The 17007-nt window shown below is 46.5% G+C and overlaps 1 protein-coding gene across 2 annotated transcripts in view; it reads left to right on the forward strand.

The window, feature by feature from the left end:
• Positions 1–17007, forward strand: part of Smoc1 (SPARC related modular calcium binding 1) — a 153622-nt gene that overhangs the window by 66401 nt on the left and 70214 nt on the right. For both annotated transcript variants that reach the window (XM_028789650.1, XM_028789646.1), the window contains exons 2-3: positions 10050–10215; positions 11346–11458. In XM_028789650.1, the coding sequence (XP_028645483.1) occupies positions 10050–10215; positions 11346–11458 (279 nt within the window). The remainder of the gene's footprint in view (positions 1–10049; positions 10216–11345; positions 11459–17007) is intronic.

The raw sequence follows: 17007 nt of genomic DNA on the forward strand, positions 1-17007 counted from the left end.
CACACACACACACACACACACACACACACACACACACACACACACACTTTCCCAGGTCAGAAGAAGCACAGCAGCAATACTAAGAGAACCAAATGGAGGCTAAAAGCAGGGTGAGAAAGGAGTGTATTTCAGGGTATATGGTCCAGTTCACAGGATGTGGCTGGGCTGTTGCTGTGCCAGTGGTGGCAGTAGGAAGATCATGGTGTGGGAACACACCTGGCATGACTGGCCCAGTGAAGAAGGGACTAGTAGTATCTGTGACTTCTGTGAGTGTCATGAGGGTTCATTAAATATGATCTCTTTTCACATACTTTGGGGACCAAACTGCAACTCTAAAGGGCACAGATCCAAGGATACAGGTCAACAAGGTCTGGAAAACAAACTTCAAATGCAGTCCTATCAGATTTCCCCCAAGCATCCTCTTGATTGTGCATGTATGAATATTTGTGTATGTGCACACACACATGTGTTCATGTGTTTGTAGATGGATATTCATATGCTTCAGCCCATGGACAGGTTCAGCCAATTGTCCCTTTAGATTGAGAGATTGTTCAACTCCTACCCCTGGCAGTCCTCCCCTTCCCACTCTGGACCAATCCTTAGCTTTCTTTCAGCTGCATTGAGGGTTATGGAGGCGTTCAGGACAGTTTTACTTCTAACCTTCCTAAGAGTGTAATGGCCATTTCCCGTGTAGTCATTTTGGAGAGTTACTCTCTGCATTCAGTAAAGGATGGACTGATACTGGCTCTGCCTTTGTGGATGTCTTGAAGATTTTCTCCACAGGCCTCTGGCAAGTTCTTCCTATGTCCAAGGCTGCCTGTCCGAATCCCACAGCCTGTTACGTAGACCTGTGCTCCTTTGGCAACTATTCTTCTTGCTGGCATTTCTATTCTGTTCAACTTAAGGTTACAACATGGTGCCATAGTGACATCTGTTCCAAATTGCAATTATTTCAAGGTCCTCAGCTGCTCAAACAGTAACTCCTCTGATTCCTTACTTTAAGGTGACTTAGACACTTCCACAAACAGGTCACACCTTTTCCCTTTGCCCAAGGGATATTTGATGCTGATTGTAACCTCCTGAAAATGTATAGGGATATGTCAGGGAACTACCTCCAGCTGCCGGTAAAGCTGTTGATTCAGGTGCCAGAGCAGCCTGGACTTCATGCAGAGGTGGGGACAGGGCTCTATATCATTTCTGTGTGTCTTGTCACGTAGGCTGAGACAGCTCTGTAGGTGCCCAGAGTCTTTCAATGGGTCTTTAATCTTTTCAACACCCCTTGGCTTCTATCCCTCTCACTTAGCCCAGAATCTCATCAGATGTCTATTTCTCGTGTAAACAATACTGTCTGTTTCTGAATTCTCCAAACTGCAGGGCTCTGTCACTGCTCAGGACCCAGCTGGATTGCGAACAACCCCAGTCATGGTCACTAGTCCTGACTAAACCTTTACTCCCCGAGGTGTGACACACACATTACATATTATTGGGAGTAAAACACAGTGATGGTAGGATACAGCATGGTGCTACAGGGACAAAGGATGCTGCCAGTGTTGCTAGCAGCCTTGGATGCCCAGTGGTACGATAGCTATTTCTTAGTAATGCTCCGGGGAGTCTTGGAACACATCACTGGGTGGCGCTTGCAGAGGTTCTCAGGATAACCTTGTAAGGAGCCCTAGCCATGGCTGAGTAAGCCGTTCCTGCCAACTGAAGAGATAGTGCCAATTTAGCAATCCCTTATTGCCAGTGTGTGTCATAGGGATGAAGGGCAGAGCTCTTAGAACCAAGCAGGCCCACAGCAACATCTTCCTGGTCCTCTTTGTCTCTGCACCTCCCAAGGCCAAATCCCCCCTTATGTAATTCACAATCTCTTGGATGCACCCCAAGTACAAGACCTCCCCATGGCTTCCGGCTCATAGCATCAACTTAATCCTTATTTTCCCCTAGTGCTAATGGTCTGATGGGATTAGAAAGACCTGGGTCCTGGGTTCTGGAGAGTCCTCTGTTTATTTGATTTGAAATGAGAAGAGTTTCTATTTACACTGGTGGAAGAAGAGTCTGAAGGATGAGAGGGGCTGGGCGCATGGGTTTCTGAAGCTCTTGTTTCTTGAATACTGTTGGGTGGTATTTGGTGACTGGGGTATGTGAGCAGGAAACAAAAATAAATGCTTTCTTCTGTGGTTAAAAGTCTGATGCCCTTTTGGTGCACAGAGAAGACGGAAACCCAGAGGGAGTTGAAGCTGTGAGCCTGTTCACCCAATAAAAGGCAGGCTAATAGCATCCCCACGTTCCTTTCCTGGCCTCATGGAAACCCCACAGGGAACGGTGAAATATTGCCTACGAGGCAGGAGACCCTTTCCCTGCAGATGCCTGCTTTGTCTCTCGAGCTTGTAGGAGCACTGGTTGCTTCAGACTCCTCCTGGTACATTTGCTTTTCAGCCCTAGGTAACCGGCTCCTAGGGAGACAGCAGCATATTGGATGCTGAAATTCAGACTGAGCCCCAGTCATTACTTGCTGTGGTGAGGCTGCAGTTCTTGGAGGTTGCTTGAGGCTTCAGGCTTGCCATGCTTGTTATCCATGACACCCGGCCACTTCATTAGACTAAACACACTCCCTACTTTTCATTTCTTCTTTGCCATAATCAACCTCGTTTTTTTTTTCCCTGTCCCTGATGGATATTTCTAGAATTCATATCTGATCTTGTCCTTTATTTCCCTCTTGTGACTGTCACCTGTTTAAAGGTGAAATCAAAAGGCAGCATTGTGTTTTTAGGACCCTGCATGGTGTAATAGTAGACATGGGTTTAGAGCCTTACTTCTCCCATGCAAGGTCATTTATGAACCGTAGGTTGAGATCGGTTTGCTCTTCACGTCCTTGTATCCGTTACTGTAGGTTTTGGACAACCCTGTCTACATGTAGAACCCCTTCATGACCTAGACTGCAATCTCCTCTCTGAGAAGTTCTTCCAAATCGTTCCAGTTTAATTCATCTCTGACTGTGGATTCTCTGGAACCCAGGCCGCTGCTTTGTCCCCAGTGCTCAGCACAGCCCTGGGATGTCAGAGATGCCTAGGGATTCTGTGTTGACAGGATGCCCTCTTTCACTTCTTGTCTCCTCTTCCCTCTCCCATCTCTTCTTTGGGAGAGTCAGCTGGGCTTGTGGATCTCCAATATCCCATTCACACGTTGTATCCTTTTGTCTTCTAGAGACCTGGGCTCTGTCTCCTGGATGCAGGCTTCAAAAGTGCAGTTCCCGTGGAGTTGGCTGCACCCTTGTCAGTCTTTGCAAGTAGATTTGCTTTTGGGCATAGTGCCTGTGTTCTTGTTTATTTTCATAAACCCCAAATGTGCCTAGTGTGATGCCTTGTGACTAAAGGATGTGGATGGAGAGGTCTCTAGAAGTTTCTCTGAGTGGCAATAGTGTGGCAGGGGCTCTGACAGGCCTTTCAAAGCCAACATCCTTTGGAATTATTTTTATTTAGTTTTGTGTCTTTTATTTTTTTTTCTTTTTGTTTACCGACATATAAGTTACCTGCAGCACAATCTTCCTTTTTAGGCACGGCCTTCTGTGAATTTTAATAAGCTCTAGCTGTATAACAACCCCCATCATCAAGAGAGAGAGAGAGCATTTCTACCCTAACCTCCTGGTAATCAGTGATCCGATTTCTGCCTGTTTAGTTTGGCTTTTCCAGAATGTCACAGAAATAGAATCATTACCTATGCAGATTTTGAGTCTGGCCTCGTTCACTCAGAATAATAATCTATTGGAAATTTAATGACCTAGGCCCCGACCCATACTATATGTATATTGCCTTTATGGCTGGCATGGGGTGTGGGTTTTTGGGTATATATGTGGTAGATATAAGTTGATACCCCAAGTCATTTTTAGATCTGGAAATCTGTTGAGCCCCAGATCTTCCTCTGAGGTGGTACCTGATGAAAGCACCTTCTTTCTCTGGCTTTCACCAGTCACCTCTTGACTCTGGATGGTCACAGTTGGAGTAGGGAAGCTAGCTGGGTGGGTGAGGTGACCATTAAATTTCTCCCTTGGGGAGGGAGTGGTGGCGGGGTGACAAAGGTCAGGCCTCTTCTGGCTAAAACAACAGAAGTGGTTCCAGCTGCCCCACAGCTGGAAGGGTGTGTGGGTCTGCTTTCCCTCAGCAGTGTGAAAAGCCTTTTAATGGGGGTGTGCTGTTGTCAGGCCTGTGGTGGAGGTGTGCCGAGGAAAAGCAGGCCAGCATGCTGCCCGCTTCCCTTTCCCTTTGACCTCCCTTATCTCCATTCCCCCATCTCCTAGTCCCACTCTGAAGCTGCCGGCCAGGGCCCTCCTTTGCACCTGTGTAAATGCAGTCAGTGGTCATGGGGTCAGGGAAGGGTGATGGAGAGCAGGCTGAAGCAGGGATGTGGAGTTTAACGTGGATGATGGATCTGATAGTGTGTGGGTGAGTGACGCTTTAATGGGAAACTGCCCTTTGTCTCATTGATGCAGCCTGGGATGGGAAGGCCAAGTTCTGACGTCACAGATGATAAAGAGAAGTGGCAACAGGCAATCTATCCTTCGGTTGGAGAGGAAGGGATTACAGCTGCACCCCACTCTGAGAATTTTGTACCATGTGTATTTGATCTATTCATCCCTTCCAACTTTCCCCGGACCTGTACCATATTCCCTTCTCTACCACCCAACTTTGTGTTCTTATTTTTTTTAAAGCCATCAGTCCAATTTGTAGATATAAGTGCATATACACTCTTGGATGCATGGCTTTCCTGTGGAGCATGATCCACCTACGATGAACTACTTTAAAAAAAAAAAGGCTAAAACCCAAACAAAAACCAAAACCTGAATTCTTTTTCCAGTAGCTATTAATTGCCCAAAACACGTCAATTAGAGGTATAACTTCATGCCCACCTGATAGCTCCAAGCTGGTGTTTAGTCAGGCTTAATTTTGCACAAATCTTGTCCATGTTGTCATAACTGAAGGGAGCTAATATGTGCAGCCCTCCCTGCTGTGTCCAGAAACCAGTCTCTTTGTAGTTGTCCGCCATTTCTGGGTCTAGATTCTTTCCGCCCTGGAGCCTTGGAGGGAAGGAGTGTGGTTTAGGTGTTCCAGTTAGGGTTGAACATTCTCTGCAGCTTGACTAATCATGAGTCTTCACGTTAGTTACCATCCACTACCAATTGAAGCTTCTCTGATGAGAGTTGAAGATGTATTATTAATTTATGGGTCTGGCTTCTGTGTCATCACAGCCAGTTTAATACTATGCCCATTTGGTATAATAGTCGTAGTAGGTTTTCTAGGGCCTATGACCTATCTAGACTCAGGTTCTTGGCCTGCTACTGTGGCCGGGCATGGATTTTATCTTGTACAGCAGGACTAAAATCCAAATAGAAAACGTTTGATCACTTCCGTAATGTTCATGCCAACGTTACACCAGTGGGCGTGTCTTAGTATGCGTCATCATTATTGAATACCATGTGTTGTTAAATAACAGTTGTTATTGTAGTTTGTGGTGCTCCTTTTTGGATAAGACTGATGAGTAGTTTTCTCCTCTGGTAGCGGACATAACGCCGGTCCACCACAGGAAAATTAGCTCTTTCTTAGTGATACAGTTTGGGTTGGCCATGTTCTTGGACTGTATGTAGTATCTTTAGCACTAGGAGCTTGCTGTCAAGTTCTGGGAGTAGGGCGATGGTAATGGCCTATAATGTTTGGGTATGTAAAAGAGGCAACTCATTCATAAAATTGGGCTTCTAGTTGTTACTCTATGGCATCTAGTGGGGTATTGTTGCCCTTTTATAGGTGACTTCATTTTAATGTGCTCTCTCTCTCTCTCTCTCTCTCTCTCTCTCGTTCAAAGCTATTAAGCTGAGGATGTTTTGCTTTGGAACAATAGGGAAATGAAAGAAAAATGTTGCGAGGGAATACTTGGAGAGGTGCCACATGTTAATTTATGGGAAAAAGCATTGAATTAATTTCGATTTAGTCTACAATTTTTGATAAGGCTATTGCAAATAGAAACGTCACTCGTAATCTGTAATGTTGACCCCATTATCCCAAACCCTCTGACGAGATTTAGTATGGCTTCTGCTAACTTTCTAACACCTCGGAAAAATAGAAAAACATCTCTGTTATCAGATGAACACCTGTTTAGAAGTTTAGTTGGGGTTCGAGGCTGGAAAAAGCTCAGTGGTTAAGGTGCTTGTTGCTTTTCCGTAGGATCCAAGTTTGGTTCCCAGAACCTGCATAAACTAATGCCCTCTCCTGACCTGTGAGGGTACCTGCTTGCACACACCCACACATACACCACAATAGTGATAAAATAATAAAATTGTAGGGGAATAAAGGCTGGAGAACTGTTAGTAATAGGAAGGGTTGAAAGAGTTGAACATCTCCTCTCAGGTTGATCCTTGGGCTGGCTTTCTTGTACCCTACACTGTCATGGAAACCTGGCAGCCATCAAAGCTCACAAGGCTTGTGGTGTTGGGGTGGTCTCTCTGGGCAGAAGCTGCAGCAGGGTCTTTGTTCTGCTGGAGCCAAAAGGCAGGGAGCAGAGTATGTGTGTTTCAGACAGAAGGGATTATTGGTTCAGCCTTGATGTCCTTCTGCCCCCATCCTCCCCATGGCAGAGCCAGTCCCTGGTGAGCAGCTTTTCTGGTAGGGAGGGAGATTTGTTTATATGTATGTCAAGTGTCTGTCCCACTTTGCAAATGCGGGCACAACACAAAATGTTTGAAATTATCTAGTCCTCGGGGGAAGGGGTGGGAGAGACGGTTCCAGCTGCACAATTGTCCTGACTCTCTTTGTTGGTTTCTATATTATGCAATCATATTTAACACCATTATTATTTTGCTTTTCTTGACTCAGTTAGGAAGGAGGTTTTATTTTTGTTGTTGTTGTTTTGTTTTGTTTTGGTAAAATTGTAGTTTTCATTCTTAAAGGAAATGGCTAAGTGTTTGAAGCATTGGGACATTGGGGGCAGGGAGGTGCCATCACACAAATTTTCTGCCCATCATGGTTATCTCTGTTCTTTTGAGTTTTTTCCCGTGTGCTGTGAGAACTGATCATAAACATGGCTTGATTCAATGATTTCCACCTCTTACTTACCGCGACCTGCAAGATGGGAGAAAAAAAAAATCTACCTTCATGACTTCGTTTGTACTGTGACAAACTCAGGGATATTCTGGCTATTGACCCATAAGTACTGGACCGACCCACTGACCATTTTCAGAATGTAGACATTGTTCTTGAGATCTCTCTTGCTTTAAGAGAGTCATTTAAGACTTTAATGAGCCTTAGCCTGGCTCTAGGGAAACCTGAGTTGAGGTAGGGTAAGGCAGTGCGTGCTTAGGAGGCTAGAGCAGGAAGACTGCAGGGTCAAGGCCAGACTGGGTGACATAGTGAGAATCTGTCTCAGAAAAAACAGTTAAGGGCCATCCTCCTTCTCCTGGCTTGTATACTTCGTGGCTGGGCTACCGCATATGGCAGCCTCCATCCACACATAGTCATCTGAAATTAAACACAACTCAATATTTGATCTCTTAGTTGCGTTTTCTGTATGTCACATGGATAGCACGGGGACAGAACATTCCATTGTCAGGAAAAGTTATTTGGAACAGTGTGGCTCTGTAGTATTGCAAGCTTCCAGGATCACACCCTCTTCTTAGTTTCTCCGGTCCCATGATGTGTGGTAACTGCTTGCCTGGCATCTTATTCTAGAGTGGAAACCCATCGTGGGCAGGGTCTGTGTTGAATGTCCCCCACTGGCTTCCTGAGCAGATGGAAGGATAACCTCATTCTGAATGTTCGTGGATGCAGGATGATCTCTTCTGTGAGGGCAGAGTCACACTATTCAAGCCCCATTTAATAAAGCTCTGTCTTGTGTTTTGAGAGCAATGACAAATACACATAGTTCCCCAAACACACAAAAGCGAGGTCTATAGTTGATTGAAGATGGTCTTTAGCAACTCTCCTGTGCTGTCTCTGAAGTTTTTATAGTACCTTAGGGGTGAATAAATTTGAGACAGGCATCTTGTGGGAGCCCAACTGACACCGAGATCACTCCGTGGTCTGGAGAAGGTGGGGTTCTGAGGCTCTGTAACCTGTCTGTCTGCAGACAGAGTGCTCCCCTTGTCAGACTGGTCTCTGGCACAGTTACACTGGGTCTCTTTTGGCACAGAACAAGCCATTTCCAAACTGAATTTATGGCCTGTAGTTCAATGCCATGATGACGTCTGTAGCTGTCCTCCTCTGTGAGCAGCAGAACAGAGAAGGCAACCTCTGCCGTTTTAAAAAGAAACTTTGTCTCTCCTTAGGTGAGTTCTCTTTAAAAGAAAACCACACTGTTTAAATTTCAAAGATGAGCAAAAACTTACATATGACTGAGGTGGTATTGGCAAATGTGATCTTTACAGTAACACAAGGAAGGCCATGTCAGTCTCCTCAACCATTGAAGATGGGAAAAACTTAGAGCCCCAAAACATAGGCAACTTCCCCAAGATCCAACAGTGTTTGTGTGGGTGCTGTGATCCATGACTTAAACAAACACGCCCCCACCCCAAACCCAGCTCAAAGTCAGAAGCTAAGAACCTCAGACGAGATAGCCCTACTCCTAAGAACCTTCTGTTCTGAGGTGACATCAGGACAGGGAGGGAGCTCTGGGCCAACTCTGTGCACAGTATTGCGATGGAGGGAAGGGCATGGCTAGAGGAAGTCAGGTCTCAGAGCACCAAAGAGAGAGCATCCCAGGAGCCACCTAGGGTGATGTGAGTCTGAGAGGGGAGGCTAGGCCTTTTGTTCGACATCTCGGTTCTGAGTAAATTCCATGTGAGAAGCACCACTCGTGGCTACATTGGTTCCACAAGTAGTCAAACAGTCCAGCACTGTGCTCGATGCTCAGATGTGTTTACATGCAGAGCAGGTTAAATCCTTCTTGTCTTGAAGGTCCAAGTTGGGGACCCTATTGTCAACCAAGTCACACAAATTCATCATCTCAGACCGTTAAGAGCTGTAGAGGAAGCCTGAGTTGTGAGCGGTTGTGATGGGCACTGTCCTTACCTGTGAGAGTTGGCAAAGCCTCCTGAAAAAGATGGTGGCAGCCCAAACCCAGAGCAGGGTGGGAGCAAATGGATCAGAAGCACCTCAAATGCAGCTAGCTAGATGGGCGGGGAGTCCTTGCAACCAGTGGTAAGCAAGGGGCACAGACATGCCGTCACTGAGGCCAGGGAAGGGCCCAGGGTCACATATGGCCAGCCTGGAACACCCTCAGCCTGTTGTAATGGCAGCTGGACACCTTTGAAGGGTTTTAGTCAGGGAACCAGGACTGACGCTGATATGCTGAGGTTGACTTGGAGGGTCACAGTGCATGAGGGTTTATTATCGAAGGTGTCTGAGAATTCCGGTCCTAAAGGATTCCATTTGACCCAGTGTTTCCCAAGCTGGCTATTATCACCACAAGTTTTGTAAACAGGAAATAATTTCCTTACAGAAATTCACTCAGATGGTATTGCACTAGAGAACAATGGGAAGATTTGGGGTTCAATGCTATTGATTTGGTGATAGATTTGGGGTTCAGTGGTATCCCACACGTAACTTAGAGACTGCCTTCTGGAGGTGAGCATTTGTAAATAGTAGTTGTGGTAGCCATCCGTGTGCATGGAGGGGATGCGTGGTTTTCAGGTTAAAGCTTTGATTTTCTTTCCCACAGATTTAAGCTGTGAGGAGAGCCTCACCCCTCACAGTTGTGTGACACTAGTCCAGTCAGGGGTTCTGTTTCACAAGGTAGTTGTGGAGACTGACTTGATCCTACATTTGGACCAGTTGGCTCATCCTGTGGTCAGTAAATAGGTCCTTAGTGTCCTTAGGATGCATATCGGAGGCCTTCCTTGGTTAGACATGCTATCTGGCTCCTTCATCTCTAGGGTTTTATAGCTTAAGATTTAATTGAGATTTACTTACTAAGGGCAAGCCAAGACTGTAAGTCATGGGTCTCTCCCTATTTTTCCTGCAAAACTAACCTCTGTGCTATTTCACTTTCTTCCCCCCTTCCCAACGCAGTTTCTAATAAGTGACCGTGACCCTCCGTGCAACCCCCACTGCCCCAGGACTCAGCCCAAGCCCATCTGCGCTTCTGACGGCAGGTCCTATGAGTCCATGTGTGAGTACCAGCGAGCCAAGTGCCGTGACCCAGCCCTGGCTGTGGTCCACCGAGGTAGATGCAAAGGTGAGTGACCTGTACTCAGGCTGGCCAAGGCTCCTGAGAGTACAGCTCCCACACTGGAGCTTGGATGCCTTTGCTTTGCTCTTCTGTCTCTCTCCACCTCCCATCAGGTTGTGAGGGAAGGAAGACTGGCAATGAACACTTCCCTGATCTTCAGATACTGCCACCAGTGAGGAGCGAGGAGCTGAAGGGCTCTCGGGCCAGGGTCTTGTTTGTTTGTGGTTTTGTTTCAAAACAGAGACACAGTACATTACTGCTGGCCCGGGAATAGGGATTTCAAATTGTTGGTTCACAGAAGTGTTTTGTTTGATCTGCTTTAAAACACGAAAAGTATTTGAGATAACATTTAAAAACTGGGAGATTCAACAACAATAACAAATCTGGCCTTTCGTTTTTCTCTTCCAAAATTGGCAGGTCTGGTACTATCAGGTTTGTCTGTGCAGAACAGCACATGGTCAGAGCTGAGGAACTCCAGCCCCTAAAGTGGAGCTTGCTTTCTGCTTTGCTCCGATCCTCCTCCTGGCTTCAGAGCATTGCCTGTGCCTCTCCTCAGACACTGTCTGTGCCGCTTTCCCGAGTCCTGTAGAGTTTTGACCTTGTGACCTGGAGCCATCATAGGAAAGGCAGGAAGGTAGCAGGCTATCCCATACATTTGATTTTCTCAAGAGAGTGCTAGCTGGCTGGCCTGGCACTCATTATGTAGCCCAGGCTAACTGCAGCCCTTCCGTCAGAGCCTTCTTTAGTACTGACATTAAAGACACGCACCATCATGCTCCTCTTGCAGTTCCTGGATTTATTAGTTTTAGTAAAGCTTGGGGAAATTAATGGAAATTTAACTCCCTCCCTCCATCCCACGAGTAAAGGGACATTTAGGAGAAAAAAAAAAAAGCAGAGCCTGGGCTAATATGCTTCTCCTCTATTTTCCTAAGCATAGCATTAAGAGGACAGTGGCCTGAGCAAGTGTCCCTGGACACAGGCACCATGCTCTTACTGCTGGACATGCTGGTGGCATGCTGCCTTGCCTCCATGTACAGGATTTTTCTCAGTGTTCCTGCCATGGGGCAGCCATTTTGGTCCCTGGCTTCTGTGTGGAATCCAAGAGAAACATACAATGTACTCCTCTCTATGTTTAGATGCTGGCCAGAGCAAGTGTCGCCTGGAGAGGGCTCAGGCCTTGGAACAGGCCAAGAAGCCCCAGGAGGCTGTGTTTGTCCCCGAGTGTGGCGAGGATGGTTCCTTCACACAGGTGAGGCTTCACACGGGCTTCTCAGGGCACTTGCTGGACTGAGGCAGAAGGGAGGTGTCCAGAGAGCTCCAGAGTCATTTGGCACCTTCACTTTTTGGGAAATGGCTGGGTGAGTGGCTCTTTATCCACTCTGCACTGCCTTCCCCTTCTGGGCCCTTCATGCCACTCCCTGCCAACTGGCAGTGGGCCCTGACAAGATGCATGGGAGCCTGAGCCAGGAAACTGGCATGGGCAGGTCCCGGTCCTCCCTGCTGGCTGTCTCTTCTGTCAAATGTGGGCTGATTATTTTCTCTCATCCCTGCCAGTTTCCACAGGCAACCTCAGTATTCCCTTCTCTGTTTATTGCTACCTCTCCGCAACCCCATGCCATGTACCTCCTTGAATGAAGAGGCGCCCTCTTCGAACACAAAGTGCACCCTGGCTTCTGGACTGGGTGTGCACACACGTGCGTGCACATGAGCATGGACTAGGATTTTAAATACTCTTGTCAGCGGTCTCACTACTTCTGCTCAGGGTTCCGGCTATTGCTCTGTGTAAAAGCAGGCCAGGGTACATTGGCACAAGTGGCCTTCCTGAAGCATAGCAGTGGTGGGACAGTAAGGTGCCTCTTCAGGAACCTTCTAGACAGACAGCTCCCTAAGGGCCCAGGAGATGAGGCATTTCTGTGAGTCAGGACTTGTGGCAGATGCATGAAGATGTTTTGAGGAGAATAAAGACAGTCACAGGACATGGTAAGCTTAGCTTGGCAGAGGATTGACCCTGTGCCTGGCCACTTCCCCTAGGACCTTTCTATTAAGTATATACAGCATTTAGGGGGAATCTACACTTTCAGAGATGGAGGCAACAGCTTCAGGCTTTTAAAAGCTCCTATAATTCTGTATCAGGGGATGCAGGATGGCTGCCAGTCAGAGAGTTTTCAGATTTCACTTCTGGTGAGGTTGAGGGGTTACCGATCTCAGACCAATGCTGTCTCGGGCAGTAACATAGAGGGGTGGTTGGGCGTAGGTTGGACTTCGATATTTTATGTGTTTCTCTGTTGACTCAATTGGGGAGCAGAGGGATAAAGTGACCTTGGCCATCAGCCCTGGGTGAAGTGCTTGTTTTGACTTCCCGTTTAAAGCTTTGCACAGCCAAATAACCCTATTTTTGGAGAATGCACGCACCATCATGACTTGGGGTGAAGAGCTGGTTCAAGGCTAGGACACTCCGAAGATCCCTGTTCTGCTGCTCTCTGAACTGGCAGACTCGAAGGGAGCTCTGGGGTTCGCACTAGAAAGATGCAGTTCAGAGCTGTGCTTGGTGCACTGTGCCTGACTGGGGCCAACTGCCTGGGCTTGGGGCCAACCCACACAGGCAAGTCACCTAGCTTCTCAGCATGCTTATCTGAAAAAAAAAAAGAGAGACGATTATCTTCGTGATTGTTATGTTGCACACATGTGATAAATTACTATGATGTCACCGGCATTATATATGGCTCTTATGTTATGCATGACATATTACTATTATTAGTAGCTATTATTTCACTACCCCTTGTAAGGCCGTGATGAGGATTAAATGGGCTAACACATGTGAAACACTCTGGACATGCGCATGTCATGTGACTGTTTACCAGCATTGTTATTGTGATTCCCCATCTCCACTGTGGGTCTCCCTATCCTAGATCTTCCCAAGACCTTATAGATGTTACTATCGAAGAGTTGGGGGATGGCACCCAAAGCCTTTGGTTGAAACTTTCCAAGCACGGAGATTCACTATTCTAGTAAAAACAATGTGATGACCTTCGTCTGTGCGTTTAAGCATCCATATCCTCGGAGGAGAAATCAGACCTTCCTGAGTTTTGTTTTGGGCTGAAACCTATGGGAGAAAGGTGATAAGGAGGGGGGCAGAACTAGCTAAAGGCAGCTGTTCTCTCTCTTCTGCAGGCTCGTGTAGTCCTGAGTGTGTTGCTTATGAGAGTGGTTGACCTCTGCCCTCCTGACTCTGAAGTGTTTGCTGTCTCATGACAGACAGCCTCTGGCCAGCTTTTGTTCTGGCAAGGCCAGGCCTGACCAGGTGGTGTTTGCTAAAGGAAAGAAACTTCCAGATTAGTCCAGGCTGACTTGCTAAATGAGAGTGCCCTGGAGTGCAGGCTGTCAGGTATCCCTTGCTTGTGTGACAGGCTAAGCACTGCCATGTGTCCACACTGCAGGCTGGCTCAGCCCAGTGGGCAGCTAGACGGCCAGTCAGTAGATCATCCCAGCTCAAGTGGTTAAATGGAAGTGCCTTGCCTCCTCCTCCCCCCAAAAGATGCTGCAGTAACTTCACGAAATGAGACTGCTGCACTGGGTGTGATTCAGTCACTCTGAGGAGCGGCTGGAGCGCTGGGAGACAGAATGCCTGGCTTCTTCCCCATGGCCCATCATCACTCAGCCAGCTCCTTTTCTCCCCCTAAGACCAAAGCCCAGAGACAAGCTTCATTGCTCTCATATTCCTTAGAACATTGGCATGGATGCATCCTGGAGTTAGTAGCAAGCCTTACTCCTGGGAATTACTACAGATGTCATTCTCCTGCAGAACAAGGAGAGAATGGTGAGACTTTGTTAGGACCGGCTTTATCTGGTGTGAGGCACAGCTGGAGGCCACATGACTGAATTAGCATTAAGGAGGCTCTTGTGGGGACTCTGGCTTTGGTCTTTGTTTCCCTGTCCTTCACTGTACCCAACCTCAACTCACACACAGGCGGGCGGGCGGCTCATCTTCCCTTACAGCAGAGATGCTGCGTATGTCTCTGTTTGAACTGTCAGTTCTTAGGATGGCCCCAGACTATTAAATCCAATTACGAGGCTCGGATCCAGACACAGGTAGTTTTGTGTGTATATGTTGATTTGTGTGTGTAGGTACAAATGTTGTATGGTTGTAAGTGTGTTTGTGTGCATGTGCAGGTACAAATGTGTGTGTGGTTGTACATGTGTTTGTGTGCATGTGTGTATATGCAGGTACAAATATGTGTGTGGTTGAATGTATGTTCGTTTGTATGTGTGTGTGCAGGTACATGTGTATATGGTGTGCATTTGTATGCGTATGTGTGTGCAGGCTAGAGGAAACCTTGGGTGCTGTCCTTTTGGAAACATCCACCTTGTATTTTGAGGCATTCTATCATTGATTGGCTTGGAACTAACCAATTAGGTTAGGTTGGCTGATCAGTGAGCCCTGGGGTCTGCTTGTCTCTCTGCCCCTCCAGCACTGGGATCACAAGAGTATGTCATTGTGTCTAGCCTTTTTGCCTGGGTTCTGGGATTAAACTTAGTACCTCATGCTTGCAAGGTTAAAGCATTTTATTGAGCCATCTCAGACACAGGGATTAGGGATTTTTTTAAAAAACTCTTTTCAACCCCCAGGGATGATGTCAATGTTTGTTAAAAACTCGAACCTATTTTGTAAGGTCTTCATCTCTCTGGTTTCTTGAATATATCATTGAGATGTGAGGTCCAGCTCTTTGGGGACCTGGGATGAAGTCAGCTGCTCCAGGCTCAGGCTTTGCCCTTTGTCTATTTCTTCTCTGGATACCAGAGACATAATTCCCAGTATTCGTTCTAACAAGGTCTCTGCCAAGGATTTGTGTTTAGCTGAGATCTCAGCTGTGTTGACCGGAAGTTGAATTGTTGTGCTTCTGTATGTGCAGCTACATGTGTGCATGAGTTGGGTCATGATATGCCAGCAGTAGCTTGTCAAAGGTGTGTATCACTGAACGACATCGATGGTCACTGTTAAGTGTGCTGGAGCCAGCCAGCGTCTTATACTCACCGGCTCTCACTCCCGCCGTTTTGTAGGTAGTTTTTAATGCCTTTATATAAAGAAAAGCGGCGTTCCAGAGCAGTTTGAGGACACTGAGCTAGAAGGGGTTTTGACTTAAGCTGATTAACTTTGGGGCTCATGATATTTTTGTGCAGAAGTGGTCTTGGTGCATATGTATTTCATTTTCACCCCCATTGTTATCCCAGGATTCCTTCTCTTGTTGCCCAATCAATCAAACACACACATAAAAAAAAAAACCCTTTGATTATGGAAATTTAAAAAAAGTACAAAAGAGTAGGCACAAAAGTATAATGAACTCCATGTACCCATTGCCACTTTCAACAATGATTGACGCATGGCCAATTCTGTTTCATCTTTGCCCCATTTTCATCTCCCATCCCAAACTGAGTTTCTTCAAAGCAAATGCCCAGACACAACATCTTTTTATTCCAGGCAGGCAGGCATTTTGAACTCCACTATGTTCTGCGCTATGTTATGTACTGGTGGTTGCCATGAGGAATTAAAAAATGTGAACCCTGCCTTATGCAGAAAAGATAGCAAGACAGACAATTAATGGTGTAGAGATTTCACATGTGCAGCTGGAAATTCATATTTCAGAAGCCCACTCACAAGTCAATTGAGTAGAGCTCAGGAGGCATTTTTTTTCAGCAAGAAAACAAAACACAAATTCAAAAATTTTATCACAAATACCTTAAGCTGAAAGCAAATGACTAGCTTTAATGACAAAGTACTGACCGTATATATAGGTATCTCTTACAATTTGCAAGGGGGAAAATCCCCAGTAAAATGTGGTCAAGAGATACCAATGAGGAGGGCATAAGTAATAAAACATTAGCCTATGAGCGAGCCTGGGGAATACAGCAAAGTGACAGCTCATCGGCATCATGCGCCAGGCCCTGAGTTCAGTCCCTGCTACCACCAAAGGACAAAGAATGACAATAGCCAATGAATGAATATGAATAATGCAATCTTCTCTACTCATTAAGCTGTCTAGCTAAAAATGACGGTGGAGAGGTTGTGGAGATGGCTCAGTGAGCGAAGCTCTTGCCTTGAAAGCATGAGAACCTGAGTTTGTTCCTAAGAACTCATATAAAAAGCTGAGTGTGGTGGCACACTTGGAATCCCAGCCTTGAGGAGGGGGAGCTGGAGGGATCCTTAAGATTCCCTGGCTGGCCAGCCCAACCTACACAGCAAGATTCTGGCCAATGAAGGACTTTGTCTTAAAAAAAAAAAAAAGACAAGGCAGGAAGCATGTATTTCTATTGCTGTGATGAAACACCATGACCAAAGCGACTTGGAGAGGAAAAGGTTTATTTGGCTTATACTTCCATATCACTTTCATCACTGCAAGGAAGTCAGGACAGGAACTCAAACAGTACAGGAACCTGGAGGCAGGAGCTGATGCAGAAGCCATGGAAGGGTACTGATTTGCTCAGCCTACCTTTTTTTTTTTTTTTTACAAAACCCAGGACCACCAGCCCAGGGAGGCACTACACACAATATGCTGGGTCATCCACTATCAGTGACTAAGAAAATGCCTTACAGGCTTGCCTACAGCTCAGTCTTATGGAGACTCCCTCCTCTCAGACGACTTTAGCTTGTGTCAAGTTCATATAAAACTATTCTGTACAGCATCTGCCTGACACATGCATCTACTTCCAACAGGAACATAAGCACACACACACTCTCTCTCTCACACACACACACAGAGAGAGAGAGAGAGAGAGAGAGGGAGGGAGGGAGGGAGGGAGGGA

This window comes from Grammomys surdaster, unplaced genomic scaffold, assembly GCF_004785775.1.
Source record: "Grammomys surdaster isolate TR1022 unplaced genomic scaffold, NIH_TR_1.0 127, whole genome shotgun sequence".
In the NCBI taxonomy this organism is placed as follows: domain Eukaryota; kingdom Metazoa; phylum Chordata; class Mammalia; order Rodentia; family Muridae; genus Grammomys; species Grammomys surdaster.